This window comes from Telmatherina bonti (genome assembly GCF_933228915.1).
Source record: "Telmatherina bonti genome assembly, chromosome: 10".
Lineage (NCBI taxonomy): Eukaryota > Metazoa > Chordata > Actinopteri > Atheriniformes > Telmatherinidae > Telmatherina > Telmatherina bonti.
Genome location: NC_136628.1, coordinates 22,667,920 through 22,686,286, shown reverse-complemented (window position 1 = coordinate 22,686,286; position 18,367 = coordinate 22,667,920). Strand labels below are relative to the sequence as shown.

The window sequence follows — 18,367 nt, the reverse complement described above, 5'->3', positions numbered from 1 at the left end:
TTTAAATATATTTCAGCAGACAGATTGTTGCCCATCCAAGATCAGATTAACTAGATCCCTCACACATCAAATCAAATCAAACTTGCTAAATGCAGCACAAAATGCCCTAAAAAATAAAAGCATTTCATGCATATTCAAATAAAATAGGTCTTCACACAACAAAACCGATAACATTTAAAAATAATCTCATTATATTATGTCTCTTCCTTTTTTTTGCATGGTTTTTATAAGATATTAGATATATTTATTTAATCCTGGAGGAAATATTTGACACTGGATGTTCATGCACACCATAAACATATTCATATACTAAATAGATATAATACAAAGGAAAGTACAATAACACGAATTAATAAATGGATATATAAAAAACTGTCAATGAAAAAACTTTAGTAATTCCTCATATTATGTCATGATGTAATACAGTCACAGACTGTCAGATGACCTCACACCCATTCTGTCTCTGGCTCCCTTCCTCTTCCTGTCCTGGTTATGCAACCGCGTTCCCGAGGGAGCAAAGGACTTCCTCTGTCTGTCTAAGGAAGCTGTTGTCAGTGCTTTACCTAAATGCGCAGAAGTCAAAGATTAGGGAAACCTAATCTCAGTTAAGAGATTAAAAATGCCTGTTGACAGGCAAGATAATCCAAAAACTTACTCAGAAGAGGCCTGAAGAGGAAGAATTTCCCTCAACCTAAAACAACTTAATCCTCAAATATTTCTCCTAAAATTCCCATCTGGCTTATGTGTATATAATCAGATGGGAATGCAGGGATGCTCAAAGAACATCCAACCTCTAGTGGTTGTGGGAGCAGCCACATGTGAAAAATAAAAATGCCATAATGGCCATGATGGCTGTATTTTACAAAGAAATGGTTTTAGCTTGCCACGGTTCATTTCTATCTTTAGCCATTTATTTATCTTTAGCCATTTTTTACCCTGACAAAGTGACATAACAATGTAACCAGAATTTGTCACAATATATTGGATTTAAAGTGTAACCATGGAAACTGTGTAAATAACATGATGGCTGAGGGTGGCAGTTGTGTTTTTAAATGGATGCTAAATTAAAGTGTTTGTTTAAACTACCCTGTTCTTGAATTGTGCTATGCAAATAATATAGCACAATTCAAACAACAATAATAACATAATCACATTAGATCACCGCCTATTATGTAGACATGATAAGGGGCCTGCCACTACTGCTGTGGCTGCATCTGGAACTGGGAGCCATGAGGTTGTGATGTCAAGCTTTAATAATACTAACATATTACAATGTTACATTTGTACTTGTACTGACAGGTTAAATAATTATGTTTGCTATGCAAAAAACTAATGGTGTCAAATTCATACTAGTTTAGGGGCCACTTACAGTGCAGTTTGATCCTGAGTGGTTGGTCTTCAGAATCTGGAGTGCATATGAGAAGGAAGGGGAGGGAGGCAGAGTGGGGTGACAGAGCTTCCTCACAACTTGATGGATGAAGCTGTCCTTTAGCCTACTGGTGCTGAACCAGAGACTCCACAGCCTTCTCCCTGATGGCAGCACTGAAGAAGCTGTGAGACAGGTGTTTTTATTGTTTTACCAATGGTTTCTAGCGTGCCTTGAAAGAATAGCATTAATTTGTCAAAGTTGTGTGTTTACAGCAGGGGGGAGGGGGTACTCTGGTACTCAAGAGCAGCAGTCGTACAATTTCTACAAGTGTTGGGACATTCCCTGCTGTCACAAACTTGACTCAAATCAAAGGGTATTTGGCAGACCTGTGCAAAGTTTAATGTGAAGCTCTGCCCAAGTCTGCTAAGTAAGTCGGATGTGTGTTAAGTGTGTTGTGGCAGAGAAACTCCCAACATTTGCAGGACAGCTGCTCTCAAGGACATGAGTTGGCCACTTCTGGTTTATTTATATATTACATTAAATGATCTGAATGACGCAGGTGACCCATTCCATGTTTTTCATCACTGTTGACAGCAGAATTGTTTTAATGTGCGCTGTGAGCTGCAGTAACTCTTTTTTTTAATGACCATGGTGCCATACACTAATATATTTTTATGCACTCATGTGACTTGTGACTAGAAATTAGGCTCCCCAAAAGCCCCTGTATATTTTGAGCCCTAATAATGTTGTCTGGACTCTTGAAAGGATTCATCTCTTTTTAAGACCTTTTACCCCTGATTGTAGTTCCAGTTCTTGTGTCATCACAAGACATCAGCTTTTCCTCCCAGTTTTAATTCCTTCAAAATGATTCTTTTCTTGGCAGCTACACTTTCATGAAGATCATTGCTGAGGAGGATTTCCAAACAGTAGGTGCATAAACTGAAGGACTGCATGCATGTTTCAGGTCTTGCCAGATTGAAACTAGATTTGTTTTCCTGTTACTTTGGGAGTGCTTAAGCTTGATTTTATTTTCTTGAAAAAATGTGGGACATATGCCTATAAGAAGGGTGTCTGAAGAACTTTTTAAAGACCTTCAGAAACCCTGAAAACCTGGAGAATATTGCTCATGGACACTGTAAAGCATTTGGCTGAAGTCTAAAGGAATCGGAGACGCGTGACGTACAAAATTTACAACAAATAATGAGTAGCATTTTGGATAGCAATTGTATGTCTGCACTTCAATACCAGGAAGTAAAGTGCAAACACAGAGCTTGAATTGTGTGAAGTTTTGTGTGAAGTTTTACTGTAATCCACTAAATAGGAAGCAGGAGATGAGCAGAAGAATGCCGATGGTAACAGGAGCAAACAAATGACAATTAGACAAAGACTGGGGTTGGATCTTGGTTGCCAGGGAAACAGAGGTACGCCCACCATGGAGGGGACCTGATAAAACAAAATGACTTGCATCTGGGGCAAAGATAACATCCCGTCAGAAACATGATTTTGTAAATTTATTTTTTATTAGGTCTGTTTAAAAGGGACAACGAGTAAGCTCATTTTCATCTGTAATTCCTTGACAGGTCAGCACAACAACATTCAGTACATACCTTACAATAGAAAAAAATAAATGCAATGTCAAAGTACTTGGTAATTATAGTGTGTGCGCCCAAAGACAAATCCATCAAAGATTGATTTATTAACTTTTCATGATGGTTCAATACAGAACACGCTAAATACATTCTGATTAAATAAACACACTCAATGAAATGAGGCAATTATTTTATCCAGAAAATATATCAAGTGAGTTGGGCTAGCTATTTTAATACATTTACTCTTTCAAAAATGTAAGTGGTGCATAGTCATCCTGATCATCATTTCCAAGGATAGACTTTAGAAAAGGCACCACTCTGAAAAGATTGATGTGGAAGTCCCTGGAATCTTCAGTGGACTCATATAGACCACCCGAAGAGCAAATTTGCTTGGTTCCCCAACTGACCACTCCGACCTGTGAAAAACAATTACAAAGTCAGCAGGCATACACATACAGTAGTAATATTATTCAAACTATTATTTTGGTAAATATACACCACCTGGTTTTACTCATTTGTGACATAGTTACTGTATAATTATTTACCTGTATTGCGCGGTACTCATAGGTCTTAAACACAGCACCTCCAGAGTCACCTATCAAAACAAATTTACACTCAGTTACAAAATCGCCCTGCTGTTGCTTGTATGTTAGAGCTTGAAATCTAAATGTGACAAAAAGAACAAACCTGTGCATGCTATATGATCTCTGTGATCAGTCAAACCACCAGTACACAGGAAATTTTTTGTCACAGCAATCGTTGGATCTTTCACATTTATGCCTTCTGCCTTCAGTGCTTTGTTGATGCATGTATTTCTCTGCATTGAGTCATCAAAAGTAAAAGAGGAATAAAAAAAAAAAAGGTTTTGAAAAAGTAATGTAAGCAGGCAGACATTTTACCCTGCAACAGCAAAATACAACTTACATTATCGCCAAGTTTAGCAAAGACATCTTTTTCTTGTACTAGGGGGTCCATCCTAGTTAGGAAACTGAGTCTTTCACGTTGTTTATTCAACAAAACTTGCTCTGTAAATTGAGAAAAAAAAAAGTATCATACAGATAGGAGATAGCGAGTCATACAGATTTAGTAGTTGTTTATGAGTGTTTGTAAATAAGATCTTAAACACAGCATGTCACAATAAATAATAAACAGGGACCTTTGTTGTGGTTTGTTTGTTAGCAAAATAATTCCTAATTGGAAAAAAGGAAAAACATGGGAAAAAGAACAACCCGAATTTGAGTTTTGTTAATTAAAAATAAAATGTTAATTAACAGTATCCATCCACCCATTTTCTATTTATTCACGGTCAAGCCCTGGCAGGCAGCTGCCTAAGCAAGGAAGCCCAGTCTTTCCTCTCCCCATGCAGCCACCTTCACCAGCTCATTGGAGGAATCCCGATGTGTTCCCAAACCAGCTGAGAGATGTCATCCCTCCAGTGTATGCTGGGTCTTTACCCAGTGATGTTTACAAAGGAAATTGGTATATGTAGTTTTTATTTCTTTACATTCAGATTCTGAGATCTAGGGTGGAAATGGTTTTTAACTTTTGCTTCCCTTTTAAAGTTGCAAGATAGGAACCAGGGTCTTTCAACAATTTTTCAGAGTACTGAACAGATGAAGAAAGAAAAAGGCAGTTCAGAGAAGGCAAATGTAAAATTAATTGGTGTATTACAAAAACCACTGCAAAATCTGGACAAAGTCATGGAAGTAAAAGCAAAGCAACAAAGTGAAACTCCAGTTCTATAACTAGGAGGTCATCATTACTGGTACATTGATTTACTGTAATTATTGTATGAAAAGCAAATTTGTTGTGTGAACAGTTTGAAATTTGTGCTTAAAAGTAAATACTTTTTAAATTCACTGAATTTAAGTTCAAAATTCAGTGAACAACGCATTACAGCTCTTTTAGTAGCAGCTAAAGCAAGGATTTCATATCTGGTCCTTTAAGGCCACTGTCCTGCAGGTTTTAGAGAGTTCCCTGCTTTAACATATCTTACTCAAGTGAGCTATTGGACCTGTTAAATTTGGGTTAGATGTGTTGGAGCAGAGAATCAAACCTCTATAAAGGCAATGCTCTCAAGGACCACAGTTTGAGATCCGTATGTTGCAGAATAATTTTACATGATTTCACAATGTTCCATGTAAAAACAATTGAAATAATCTGTATTTATAAGGACGATATGTTAAAACATGTAGGAGTTACCACACCTTGTTGTGCACATGTTGAAACACCGACCAGTTTTAGAGCATCACTGGTTTCCTGGGTGCAGGGTATGCAAATAGCTCTGAAAAGAACATTCGTAGTTTTACTATTTACTATTTCTTATTTTTATTTGTTTATTTGTAATATGTTGTATCAACATTCTTCAAATTAGAAGTTAAATGGTGCGAATAGCAGTGCTTGTTGGACATAATTCTTACCTAGCAACAGCAGAGATGTCAATAGCATCCTCCAGTTGGATAAGCGCCACATCAAAGTCATAAAACTCATTTACACCTTGATTCCTTTTTGCTTTGACATTGTAATCTGGGTGTAATATGAAAGTTTTAACTTTTTTTACTGTAAAAATAAAGACAGGACAGAAAAGATTTAGTCTGGATGTATTGCTGTACCTGTATCTGTCATCAGGAGTCAAGGACAATACAGTCAGCATTTATTCACAATAACATACTTAACATTAAGAAATGCAAAATGCATCATAAACTAATTCTTTGACCTTAAAGTCTAAAAATAGCCATTGTTGGAGTTAGAATAGACACCTTTTAAGTGATAAAACAAGAGTTTGTTATGTTCACTATGTTATATATTACCTATGTTGCCTGGTCTGTCTTCTATTTCAACTGTGACATGCTCTGGTAGGTCACCAAATTGGAAGCAGTGAGCAGCAGTCAATACAAACTTAGGTGATACCAGAGAGCCGATGCATTTCTTTGGTTCTGCTCCCTTAAATTTGAGAAAAAGAGATATTATTTGTTAGCAGTATTTTAAGCTTACAGTATACAACTGTAACTCTACTCTATATCATGCAGCTTATACTGAGCCTATTGTTTTGGTTCGGACACCATGATGATGAGATTTTCTTTAAACCAAACTAAAAAAATAAATAAAAGGTATCAAATAAATCCTACTTTCTATTGGCAAAATGTAATTTCAATTAACAATTTATTTCCTTTAATGATGTTTCGAAAAGGTGAGGTTAATTTAAGTCTTATTAGGCCTTAGAAATATATCGCACTACTCGATTAAACCAAATGAAATACTAAATCCTTTACCTGGACAATAACAAATACCACCCATGGATACCGTTTCCTCTTGCTTTCTTTGTCAGCTGTGGTGTCATAACCTTTGTGAAGACCACACAGACCAACTACGTCCCTTTCATCTGCAACAATATTAGAAATCATAAACTTATGTTTTACATGTTCACAAAGGCATAATGCACACACCGATGGTACAGCTACTACTGTGTATCTACTTTGCAGGGATAGCAAACCTGCATTACTTTTTACTTTATCAGCTTTTCAGTGTTTATCTGGTTGTAAATGATGTGATTTCAGTCTCGTGTTGGTAAAACATGTTTGATACCTGAGGTTATTTTTAAAAATTCTAACTCTATATGGGGTGCATGTTTGTGGATGCATTTCTTTTTACATGGTAATGGCGTGGCTTGTTTTACTCCATGAAATATTTTTTGATGCTGCTGTTCGACCAAACATGCCTCCACAGGTAGGTTGTTGCATGGAAAAGTTATGACCACCTCACCTCAGTTTATACAGTCTCTTATCTTTCTAATGTAATTTTAATTGCATCAAGTTAAGTTACTGTTGTATTGACTCCTTATTGCTTTTACTGTTGCAGCATATAATGATTTGAACATATTTAATGGTAAACTGGGATCTAAATTACTTGCTGATTTAAAAAAAAAGACACAATCATGTTGTGTAAATGAATATTATTTGAACAAATGAGTTTTGTTGTGACTGCTGTGTGATGAGAGTAGAAGAGAGAAAAAGAGTTGGACTGGTGGTTAATAGTTGGGTGTGAATGTCGGTCTATAAAAGAGTTTTGGTGATTACCTAGCTTGCATGTGTGTATGCATGCATGCATGTGTGCACTTGCATGTAAGCATGTGTTCAGTATGAGTTGGGGTGGCCAGGGAGAGGGTGTGACTGTCTTTTTGTCCCAGTCTAACCTTGGAAGTAATCCAACAGATTTAGAAAATTGTGCCATCAGCCGGATGTCAAACAGGCTGATCTCAAACTATTGCCAATATTTAGCTCAGTGTATGTCTGTAAAATATTTTTTTTTCTACATTTAAACAAGTGAAGTAAAAAACATCAGTGTGTTTTCATGAACAGACATGATAAAGAGTTGCTGCGAGTAGTCACAACAGTTTATAAGCCAAACCTAAAACCCATTTTGGACAACAAAAACTCTCAGGTGTCCCTCAAAGGTAAGAAAAAGAACTTATGGAGACTGTTTGAGCAATTTACTAATCATTAAATTGCCGTTGATGTGTAAGAATCCATCTGTTGTATGGGGTTTTGCCCATGTATGGGGTTGATGTTGGGTTTTATTTGAATCTTTACTCTGATGCAGTTTACAAGTGCTGCTATACTGTGAAGACTTCACACAAAAACTAATCTATACAATCAGTTGGGGTTGGGCTGCATAATGCATTAACATTTACCTCCAATCCAATAATCTGTTTTATACCCATATTGCAACGACAGCTTAAGATGTTATAAATAGTCCCTATTTGAATTTTTACCGAAAGTGAAAAAACGATGTTCACTGTTCTGCATTCATTATCTCTCAATGCCAAATCACATGAACTCTCACTGTTCAAATTCCCGCTCCATGTAGATCAGGGGTGTCCAGCTCCTGTCCTTAAGGGCCAAGATCCCAGCTTTTCCATGAATCCATGCTCCAACATACCTGACTCAAGTTAATGAACCATTGACCAGAGCTTCTTTGGCTGTTGAAGCAAGGATACAGTGAGAACCGGCAGGACAGTGGTCCTTGAGGACTGACTATGCATATTTTCTGTGTTTTCTTGTGCAGTTTGGGGTTCCCTATCTTCAGCTCATCGCCTGCCTCTCAAATTCTTCATAAAATAAGCCAAAAAAAGATTCCTGCAGGACTCAATGATCATGTGTTTCACAGTGGCATTGATAATTAGCCATGAAGATTAGCATTGATAAAGTGCTGATGTCACATAAATAAATACACACATGCAGTTACTGATTAACAAGAATACTGATGAATAACTGATACTGAAAAACAAGAATGGAATAATGTTCCTTCTTCATTTTCAAAGATAACTCACCAATTATATCATCAAAGGTCTGATTCAATTTTGTATCATGTTTCACCCTGAAATAATGCTGTCCTCCAGTTCCTAATGCAAGGGCCTGTAGGTCATCATCAGAAATCTCAACCCCAATGGCAAAAATGTAAATGTCTGAAACAAAATCACAGGCGACCTCATAGGTTAGAGTTTCTTTTGTGGGTCAAAATACATTCAACACTGATGGCATGTGCAACTAAAATTCTATCAAAATTGAAAATTACCAAGATATTCTTCTTTGGTTTTCTCTTCTTGGACTGAATAAACCCTTTCCTTTATTCTGGCCACAGTGGGCGCAGGTGAACCACCCATGTTGTAAGCGCCTGCAAACAAAGAAGGCTGCGTGTAAAAAATACTTGAAAGGGATTAAAAAAAACAAATGTCATTTAGAAAATTGTTTTTGATTCAGAAATGTTTTGCCTTTAAACAGTTTAAAACTAGATACTACTTATTAGATCATACTTACTGATACAGGATAAAAGGAATGTAAAAACATTTTATGCTAATTGCCTGTGAGCACAGTAGTGTGGCCGCACTCATCTGAGCACACTCATACGATCAAACTCATTTTAACAGGACAATAGCGCAATTAACGTTCTCTTGTAATGAAACTAATTTGTGTCATTGCTGAAACTGTTTCCTCAAATATTCAAGCAGGTGAAACATACCATCTGTAAAAAGGATGATGACATGACGATGTTCCTTGAACCTTTCTTTGGTACGTTCCTGTATGAAAGCCATGCGTTCCTCAAATCTCTTGAAGACTTCGTACAAATTTGTTCCAGTGTTTCTGTCTTTCAGTCACAAACAAATAAGCACACACACTCTGTTAAACTTAATATTTAGAAATCCAGTTCTGTATTTGAAACATCAACAGTGTGTCTGCGTGCTTCACTCACCCCCTATTTCAAACTTTTCCACCTTTTCTAAGAAGGTGGCCAGTGGTGGTTTGTTACCAAGGAAATCAAGAATGTTGACAACTTCATATATTTCAGAGGAGAAGAAGACGATTTCATAGTTGGGTGACACAGTGAAGGATGAAATCTGTGGACAGATAAACAAGATGAGATGGGTGATATGATCAAATCTTTTATCATGTCTTTGCAAGAACATGAACACTTTTTGAACTGTTGTGAAATTTAGTGCCTGCAAATGCAACACCATCCTACAGTTAGAAGTACCTCTTGGTATGATTTAAATAATTTTGTCATGGGCATCAGTTTTATTAAATTTCTGTTTTATACATAAAATATAATTTTCTGTCTGTATGAGGTCCACTAACTTCAATGTTATAACATATTCTAACATCTCTGAAAATGCATTTTCAGTGTGCAGCAGCACTGAAATGTTTGCCAGGGGTCACCTAACAGGTGGGGTAACTTTGACCTCACAACTGAGAAATTTCTAGATTTGATTAAGTTTAAAACAGCCCATATAATATTCAGAGCCAAAAATAAGTTATGTCTAATAATACTGAGAATATATCTCCAGCAAGAGAAGGAGGTTATGGTCTAAGAGGAAAGCTGAAATTAAAAATGAAGCATTTCAGAACTACTTTAAGAAGTATGTGTGTTTCAGTGTCAGGAGTCAAATTATAGAACAGCTTTACTGATCAATTAAAGGAAAGTAAAAACATATACCAGTTCAAGAGAAGGAACAACATGTAGATATTAAATATAGGCTTTGAAGAACACTAGTTCAACAAAGGATGGTGATGTTCATGTAAGAGAATTTGAAAACAGAAATATTTTCTGGAAATTTTTATTTTTTTAATTCTGAAGGCAAATTTAGTAGTGTAATAGAGTTGGAGCACTGATATATATCACTGAATTGTGAAAACTTTTTAAATAAATCTTGAAATGAGACCACAATAAGCAAAGCAGTCCCGAAATACATTTTGTACAACTTTTGATGATTTGCAGACACAGCCTGATATTTTGTGGCAATTAAACTTTCCTTAAGAAAACAATGAAATATAATAAAATTCTGTTATTTGAGCCTAAATGTCTTTAATGTTTAAAACAAAATTACTCTATAGAAAAGCTTTTTGATTCCAATCAAGAAGAAAGTTTAATGTACCTTCCACGAGCATTCAACTCCCCAAGAAATGTTTGTAAAAACAACATGCCTCAATCCTTCTGTTGCAGCTTCTTCATGGTTGATGGTGTTTTCTTTTCATCCGCTTAAACTAATTGAGAAATTTTTTGCTGCATGCCTTTAGCCATTTTGAAGCTTACAAGTGAGCATCTGTCCAAGTCTCAGTTCTCCAAAAGACTGAAGGATATTTAACGTATGCATTTGCTTGTTTTAGCATGATTTTCACTTCTTCAGTTCTGACCAGTTTATACAAGGCTTTCTTAAACTCTTAATATCCAACTTTTTTAAATGAATCCTCACCTATTTACCGTAGCTAACTTAGTGGTTGTGTTGATGAGACGGTATACTTTCTAACCAAAGTTCATGTCCATTGTGGCAAAACTGTAACCATAGTTCATTTTATGCAGACTGCTGTGTTAATTGGAAATACATGTAATAGAGCAATGGCCTTTTTTTTTTTTTTTTTTTTTTTTTTAAACCCTGTAACGTTTACACTAACAAAAAAGGCTGAAGAAGAAGAAGTTAATAGTAATATAACAGTGTTGAAATTTGAAACAACAGTGTTATAACAAACACTTAGTTTGGGTTTTACATACCCAAACCAACTGGTATATGGCTCAAGCAAGTTTATTTCCACAATTTTTTTTTAAAAGAAATTCATCAAAGTCACAGCAAATGGTAGACCAGGAACTTAAAAAGCCTGTCTCCATTGCACTGCAGGCTTAGGGGTCCCTCCTATTCTGAGTGTATTTTAAAGAGTGGAACTTTTCACAATTGTTGTACACTGTACACTGACACGCTTAGATTTCACACAGGCGTGCTTTAGTGACTTAATTAAATGATGTAACTTTTAAAGGTAATTAACTGGATCAGATCTTAATAAAAGATTGTGTAGTGGAGGGAATGAATTGAAATCCAAGTACTGCCCTCATCCACAAAAGGAGATTAAACAGACAGATCAGTTCACAATTCCCAATAAATACTCCCATGTGCTCATTTTAAACACCAACCAGAGCTTCGAAATCATTTTCATTTTCATCTGTCTTACCTTTCTCATAAGTGTTAAGATAGCGTCTCTTGCTCGTAGGAAGTATTCATTGTCGATGCTCTCAGAAATGTCCACACCAATGTAGATGTCAAGTGTCCCATTTTTTGACACCCTGATCATTCTGCCTTCTTGAGTATCAGCTGAGTAACAAGACAATGAAATAATATCACCGTTTAAATAAAATACCACATTCATATTGTTCTTTTCTATGCATTTTATGTGGAAAAATGAACATCCTTATTATATTATTATAAACAGAATGAAGATACTATAGGAAGTGATGTGTGGTTTTTTTTTTATTGTTAATTTGGTTAAAAAATAAACACATTATATTAACCATCATTTGTTTAATTTGTTAATGAGTATAATATAATAATCACAGATGCTGTATAACTATGCTCACAAATGATGCTAACAATCTGATTGGAACTTACTGGCAGGCTTCAAGTCGGTGAGGGTGCCCTTGATTGCACTGCCAAACTCTTCAGAGATTTCCAGGGCAGTGTCAAAGGTATATTTGTCTGCATGATTTAAAAGTCACAAAAAAAAGAGATTTTCAGTAACTGTGATTTTTTTTCCCCTTTTGTGATTCCTGAAAAAACATAAAAAATCAGAAGAAATATGTGACCCTGACAATCAAGGAGATTCAAATAGCATTTTAGGTGGGAAACTGATGAAGGATCTTGTGCTTTTCTTTGTAAACTTGCAAGCAGAGAACAGTTGCGAACCAACAGCACTAAACAATAACAATGCCATTTACATTACTTCATATAGTAGATGCTTTTATCTAGAATGATTCACAAAAAAAAAAAAACAATATTAAAGTTAAATGTAATCAGAAACCGTGGTTACAACAGTGTCTCTTAAATCCTTCAGAATTGATGCAACTGTATCCGTTTGCACCAGTTTGTGCACCCATAGATGGAATTTCTGAGCTTTTGTTGATTAGGAGAAAGGAAGATGCCCATCTTACACGATCCCCTTAACTAGCAGGGCCTGCCCTTGGGCCTTTTCAAAGATGATGACACAGTTCAAAAAAGTGGGGGTTTTTGTTATGTATTTTTGTGTGTGTGTTTTAAAGTCCAGGAAGGGAGATCCCTCATTATTATTATTATTATTATTATTATTATTATTATTATTATTATTATTATTATTATTATTATTATTATTATTATTATTATTTAAAAAGCATTGATAGCATAGCACTGATACCATATTTCAATACCACTGATGGACTGACATGTGTCGTACATAGAGATGAAACTTCTAACAGATTATACAAGATTTTGTATTAAAAAAAACATAAAATGGCCCAGTGTGGAGCCCTGCTGGTTTGGTGGTTAAAAAAGAATATAATGCTGCAAGGTTATAAGTTCAATTTTCAAATACCTAAATGGCATTCCTAAATTTGTTTATTTTACCCACCTGGAGGGACAGAAACAAATTGAAAAAGTTATTGTTCTTTAAAACTTGTGTGTTAATTCATTTGAATCTCATTAATGATAGTTTCGGTAAAAAGTTTTGGTAAAGACTTGCTGGAAGTTTAAAAGATTATCGAAAATGGTGGAATAGATCGTGAATATTTGTCATAGTGGCAGTGTACAAACATCCTAGCATGAAGAGACTGTCAGATGTTAATCTTTAGGAGTCATATAAATTACAATAAACTCCCAGCTGACGTTACTAATCATAGGGTTTTATAAATCATAAAATGTAAGTATCGTGTGTGTGTGTGTGTGTGTGTGTGTCTGTCTGTCTGTCTTACAGTAACATGCTGGCTCTTTGCCAGTCCACTGGCCATTCTCCTGACACACTCTTTCATTTTTTCCAACCAAAATCAAGTCCCCACTGCAGGTATATTTCACTTTGTCGCCTATTCCAAATATATTTCCACTTCTTATGGAACCAGGCGGGATGCCAGGGTCAGAACAGGTATCACCAGCTGAGATAAAAGACACAAAACACAAGCAAAGCCATCAGAGAACTTCAAATGTCTTCTATGCTTATACAAACCCTTAAGAAAAGTAAGGAAAGGGTTCTTAAGTTAATCAATACTGTGATTTTTCTCTGCAGAATTGAAGGACAACTATGTCTGCAAATATTTAGTTTTAGTGCAATTGTCTTAAAAATCACAAGTTAATCTTTCCACTATGAGACTGTGATGCACTTTTCCAAAACATAACAAGTTTCCCCATTACAACAGGTTCAGTTATCTTGAGAAATTGGCCTTTTTTTCGTAAAAAAAAAAACCTCCACCTACTCTAACTGCTCAACACAAGATAAACGCTTAGTCTTCTTATGTTTAAATGGTTATCACGGTGTGCTTGAAAATGAATAATTAGCAGCTACTTTAGTAATTGTCACAGTTAGTCTAAATCTGTAACAGCAAGTTAAAGCAATGTGTTAAATTCCTGGTAATGGCTTTTTCATGAACTTTCACATCAAAATTTCTCTCTTTTAACGAGATAGAGTGTTACTTGTGACTCTAACATTAGCCTGATGTGAATAATAATGGATTGTTTCTGGTTAGTGCTGGATGAGTTGGTGCTTTAAGGGGGTTGTCCTCTTCAGAAGCCAGGTGTTGCAGATCCTTGATATCTTGACATAATGTGACAATTCACCTGTCTTGAATTTATTATGTAGAAAGTCTTTTTTAAAATCATGACTGCTCTTGGCCTCTGCAATTCTCTGATAACAGAAGGCATCATAAGAAAATCCTACTCTACTTATGAACATAAATATTAAAATAAAAATTCAAATCACAGAAACTAGTAATTTATTAAGCTACACAGTCCCTGAACTATATGAAATTAAAGTACAAACAACTTAAACATATTTGAAATGAAAAAACAAGAAAAATAAATAAAGCCCCTGTTGATAAAGACTTACAGTTACGGGTGCAGATGGGAGTGGAACCGCTCCATTTTCCATTTGGTAAGCAAGTACGAGTGGAAGACCCTTTCAGCTTGTATCCAGAGTAGCATGTATATTTAGTTTGGTTGGTAACAAAGTACTTCTCTTCATAGGGGTCAACATTTCCATTTTGCATCACAGTAGGGTCAGGACATTGAACACCTGCAAAATAATATATTTTAACAAAGGACAAAACAGAGTTACCATGCAAAAAAATATATCATAGGGAGATATGTTACTCACGTTTGCATTTCTGATTTTTCTTGGGAGCAGGATCCCAGTTATCATCACCCTGGCAGATGTGGCTAAAATAAGGGTATGGATAGTAGCCTTCGGAACAGTTGAAGACCAGCATACTGCCTCTTTTCAGCCCTTTGCTCAATATGAAATCAACCCCACTGATCCGTACATCCGCTTCACGACAGTCACACTCCACTTCAACGCCTGGAAGAAAATGACCGTTTTGTTGTACAGTGTGTCTGATTTTAGAATAAAAGAATACAATTAGTCATATTCACATGCTTCTGTGATCAATTTAATGTGCATCTCATGAGTTCACAGGCTTTAACAGGCCAGATGAACTAAACTAATTATCTTGATTCATGTAGGGGATTTTATGTAAGAAAAAGTAAGGAACTAAAGTTTTACATATATCAATCCAACAAATTCCTTAAATTAATTCAGTATTTACAGATGCCATTTTCATTTAATGAAAACAACAACAAAAGGCAGGAAGAGTATATTTATAATCATGTCAAGCTCCTATCAGCTGTATAAGTTTAGTAATGTATGAAATTAACTGAGGGATAAGCTCCATGCCTGTATGGTCTAAGATGTAACTTACATGTTATATACAAATGACAAAGTTTAAAAAATTGAACTGGATGGAGCTAAATTTTACATGATTGTATGGCCCAACTGTTTTTCTATTACATTTACATTTCTGTCCCTGTTTTCTTTCTATGCCTAACAATATGTCCATTGTTGTGCATTAGCTGATTGTATAAAAAGTCTCTACGTATTCTCTTGTTACTGGCACTGAACTGATTAGTATAGTAAAGAAGTGTGTTCTTGTGAAGGGACCCCAAAGCCTGTGAGAAGTGTTTGAGAAAAAATGTTGAGAATGTGTGAACTTAAAATACCATTAAATGTTTTAATTCGACCATTATTGTTCTGTTTGATACTTTTGGCTTTTCAGTGGAAACAAACAGTATATTATTTAAGGTTGGTACTATGAAAAGTAAATATTTGTAACATGAAGTTTTTAGAAAAATAAGCAACTTTTCTCTCTGCTCTGAACTGGAGCAAAATGTGTCTTCGTAAGTCTACAGGGAAATAAGATTAATTTTTAAATATATGTTTATAACAACAACAAAAATATGAGTTTCTAATTAGAACTTGTGTGGTTGTAAGTTAAATACTACACTATAGATTACTAAGTAACATTGGAATTATTTTTTACACATTAATACACACAAGCAAATGGAAATTATTGCCAGTTTATGTATAAAATATATATTTAATGCTGAGTAAGAATACATCACCCATACACAGGAGACATGAAAGTGCAGCAAGCCAAATCCATCGGACAGAGTCTCCCATGTTGAATCTTGATAGGAGAAAACTTTGAAAATGAGATTACGTAGGGGCAGATCATTTATTTCAATAAGCAGTGGAGCACAGAGACAAGGACTGGACAAAGACCACCCTGTTACTTATTAACTTTATGACCAGTAAAAAAAAAAAATCAATATATTTAAGTGTGTCACAAAACGCTGTTACCACATACAGTGAAATTTTATTTTGAAAGTTGTGAAATTCAAATAGTCTCTGGAAAATTGCGAGAAGAAAACTGTTTAAAGCTTTTTTATTTTTTATATCAATTTAAAAAAATTTTTGCCTGTAGGTGTCTAGATTTTACTCTGTGTTGATTTTAAATAAGTCAGAGCTTTGCTTTGGCCAAGATTTTCTGCATCGTGCACAAACACAGTTAAATAGCATGAAAAAAACACCCCATTGTGAAACCATTTCTAAGGCAAACATTTGCATGATCATTTCCCAAAAGCTCGTGGCACATTTGGAAATTGTTTGTTGACAAGTTGATTTAATGATTGATTTAATGGTAAACTAGACCAGAGTGGACACATTCTTTGGTTGAAGCACTTTCTCCACTAATGCATAAATGTTTTTTCTGATCAATGTAAAAAGAAAATCAGGCTACTGTTCTTGCCTTGTGAAAAAAGTTTTATTGAGACAAACTATTTTGGAAATGAAATTATACAAGTTCTTGGATTAATGTTTTTTAAGCCATGTTGTGGTTATTACATGAAAATTATTTCTTTTAGCTTTATCATTAATAAAGAAATCATACTTTTCCTCCAAGTTTAACCTAGTAAGCTGATAACTCTAAAATTTATTAAATAAATAGTTTTGGATAGAAATATAATTAACCCCAATGGCCTTTTCTTTAGCACCACCTTGTGATTTATATCAATAACGTGTGTGCGTGTGTGTGTGTGTGTGTGTGTGTGTGTGTGTGTGTGTGTGTGTGTGTGTGTCTGTGTGTAAATCACAGATTTAAAGGAATGAACTGTTATTATCATCAAGAATTTATTTCATATTGGCTTTCATTTAATTAGGTGTATATGTTTACACCTACTTAGGTATGGATGGTATATTTGCCCAACTAGGTACAAGTATGCTAAAAACAGCTATGGTAAGAATGAAAGTTGAATATCATTGTGCTACTTCTATTCACTGTAAAAACGAAAAAGTTGAGTGAACTTAAAATTTCAAGGCAACAAACTTCGATAAAAATTTTAAGTTGAACAGCTAAACCAACTATTTTAAGTTTTGCTTTTGAGTTTCCTCAACTCTAAATTAGGGGTTTTTTTTTACAACTCAACTGTAAGTTCCACTAAATTATAATTTTATATTGTAATAACTTTTCGTCTTTACTTCTGGTAACTGTTCCACAAGTTGTACTAATTTAAAAATCTACATGGTTATAACTTTTAATCCTTACTTGCTCTAACTCTTATTTAAAGCCTTTCAAAAAAATTCATAAACACAGATCAGAAACATTGTTTTCCTCTATGTATGTATGTATGTATGTATGTATGTATGTATGTATGTATGTATGTATGTATGTATGTATGTATGTATGTATGTATGTATACATTTATGTATTTGTAAATGTATGTATGAGGGTATCCATATGTATGTGGGGTTTAATTGTTGAATTAATTACAGATAGAGTAGGATTGTGTGTAAATATGTTTTTGGTTAAAAAAAAAAACATAAAACAATATTCAAAGTGTATAATCTTGATGATCCGTCTTCAAACTTCTTTTCTTCTTCTTTCTGCTTCTTTTCAAGCAGGGTGATGCTTTCATATGTGTTTTTGTTTGTTTTTTTGGACAGTTTTATTTTCCTTGTGTATGAAATAAACTCAACATGACTGGATGAAGATGATGAATGGTTAAAAGACAGAGAAAAAATAGTCAGGAAAGATAATATCTTAAATTCGTTGTTCTTTTTTTTTGAAGAAAATAATTATAAAAATCTTATTTTCATTCTTTTTTGTTTTCTTGTTGATTATGTTGACGATTGTAAGCCTCAGAATAGCGCACATCGGGAAATCTACGTATCTCCAAGCGCACGTCCATGGCGGCGCACATGCACACGTTTTGCAACAAATGCGGAGTAGAAGAAGAACTCAGGAAATGACGAACTTGACGGAAGCCAAGGTGGAAAAACCAAAACGCGCCAAGTTTGTGCCGAAATTTCCGAATGACAACGGGTTTTTTTTTTTTTTTTTAAATCTTTTGCGAACAGCTACGTGTGGAAAACGCAATTTTGGATAAGCACGGTTTAGGTATGATGATTATCGGAATACATACCAGCAACTCAGTGTCGCGCTTGTTGTGTTTCCTTCAACGCTTCGGTATATTTAACATCACAGTTCCCTCAACCAATTGAACAGTTTGACATGCAAAATA

General features: G+C 35.0%; 1 protein-coding gene across 1 annotated transcript; it reads right to left on the bottom strand.

The window, feature by feature from the left end:
* Positions 1 to 3,197: 3,197 nt before the first annotated feature.
* Positions 3,198 to 18,034, bottom strand: LOC306761278 (complement factor B-like; the record flags this gene model as incomplete). The annotated part of the gene is made up of 18 exons (XM_079247403.1): positions 3,198 to 3,374; positions 3,504 to 3,553; positions 3,646 to 3,775; positions 3,883 to 3,983; positions 5,166 to 5,242; positions 5,379 to 5,517; positions 5,769 to 5,901; positions 6,231 to 6,340; positions 8,288 to 8,422; positions 8,533 to 8,631; positions 8,977 to 9,102; positions 9,208 to 9,352; positions 11,454 to 11,593; positions 11,888 to 11,974; positions 13,219 to 13,395; positions 14,343 to 14,528; positions 14,610 to 14,810; positions 18,013 to 18,034. 18 exons carry the CDS (start codon positions 18,032 to 18,034, stop codon positions 3,198 to 3,200), a joined length of 2,235 nt encoding a protein of 744 aa, XP_079103529.1.
* Between the last annotated feature and the right edge of the window lie 333 nt (positions 18,035 to 18,367).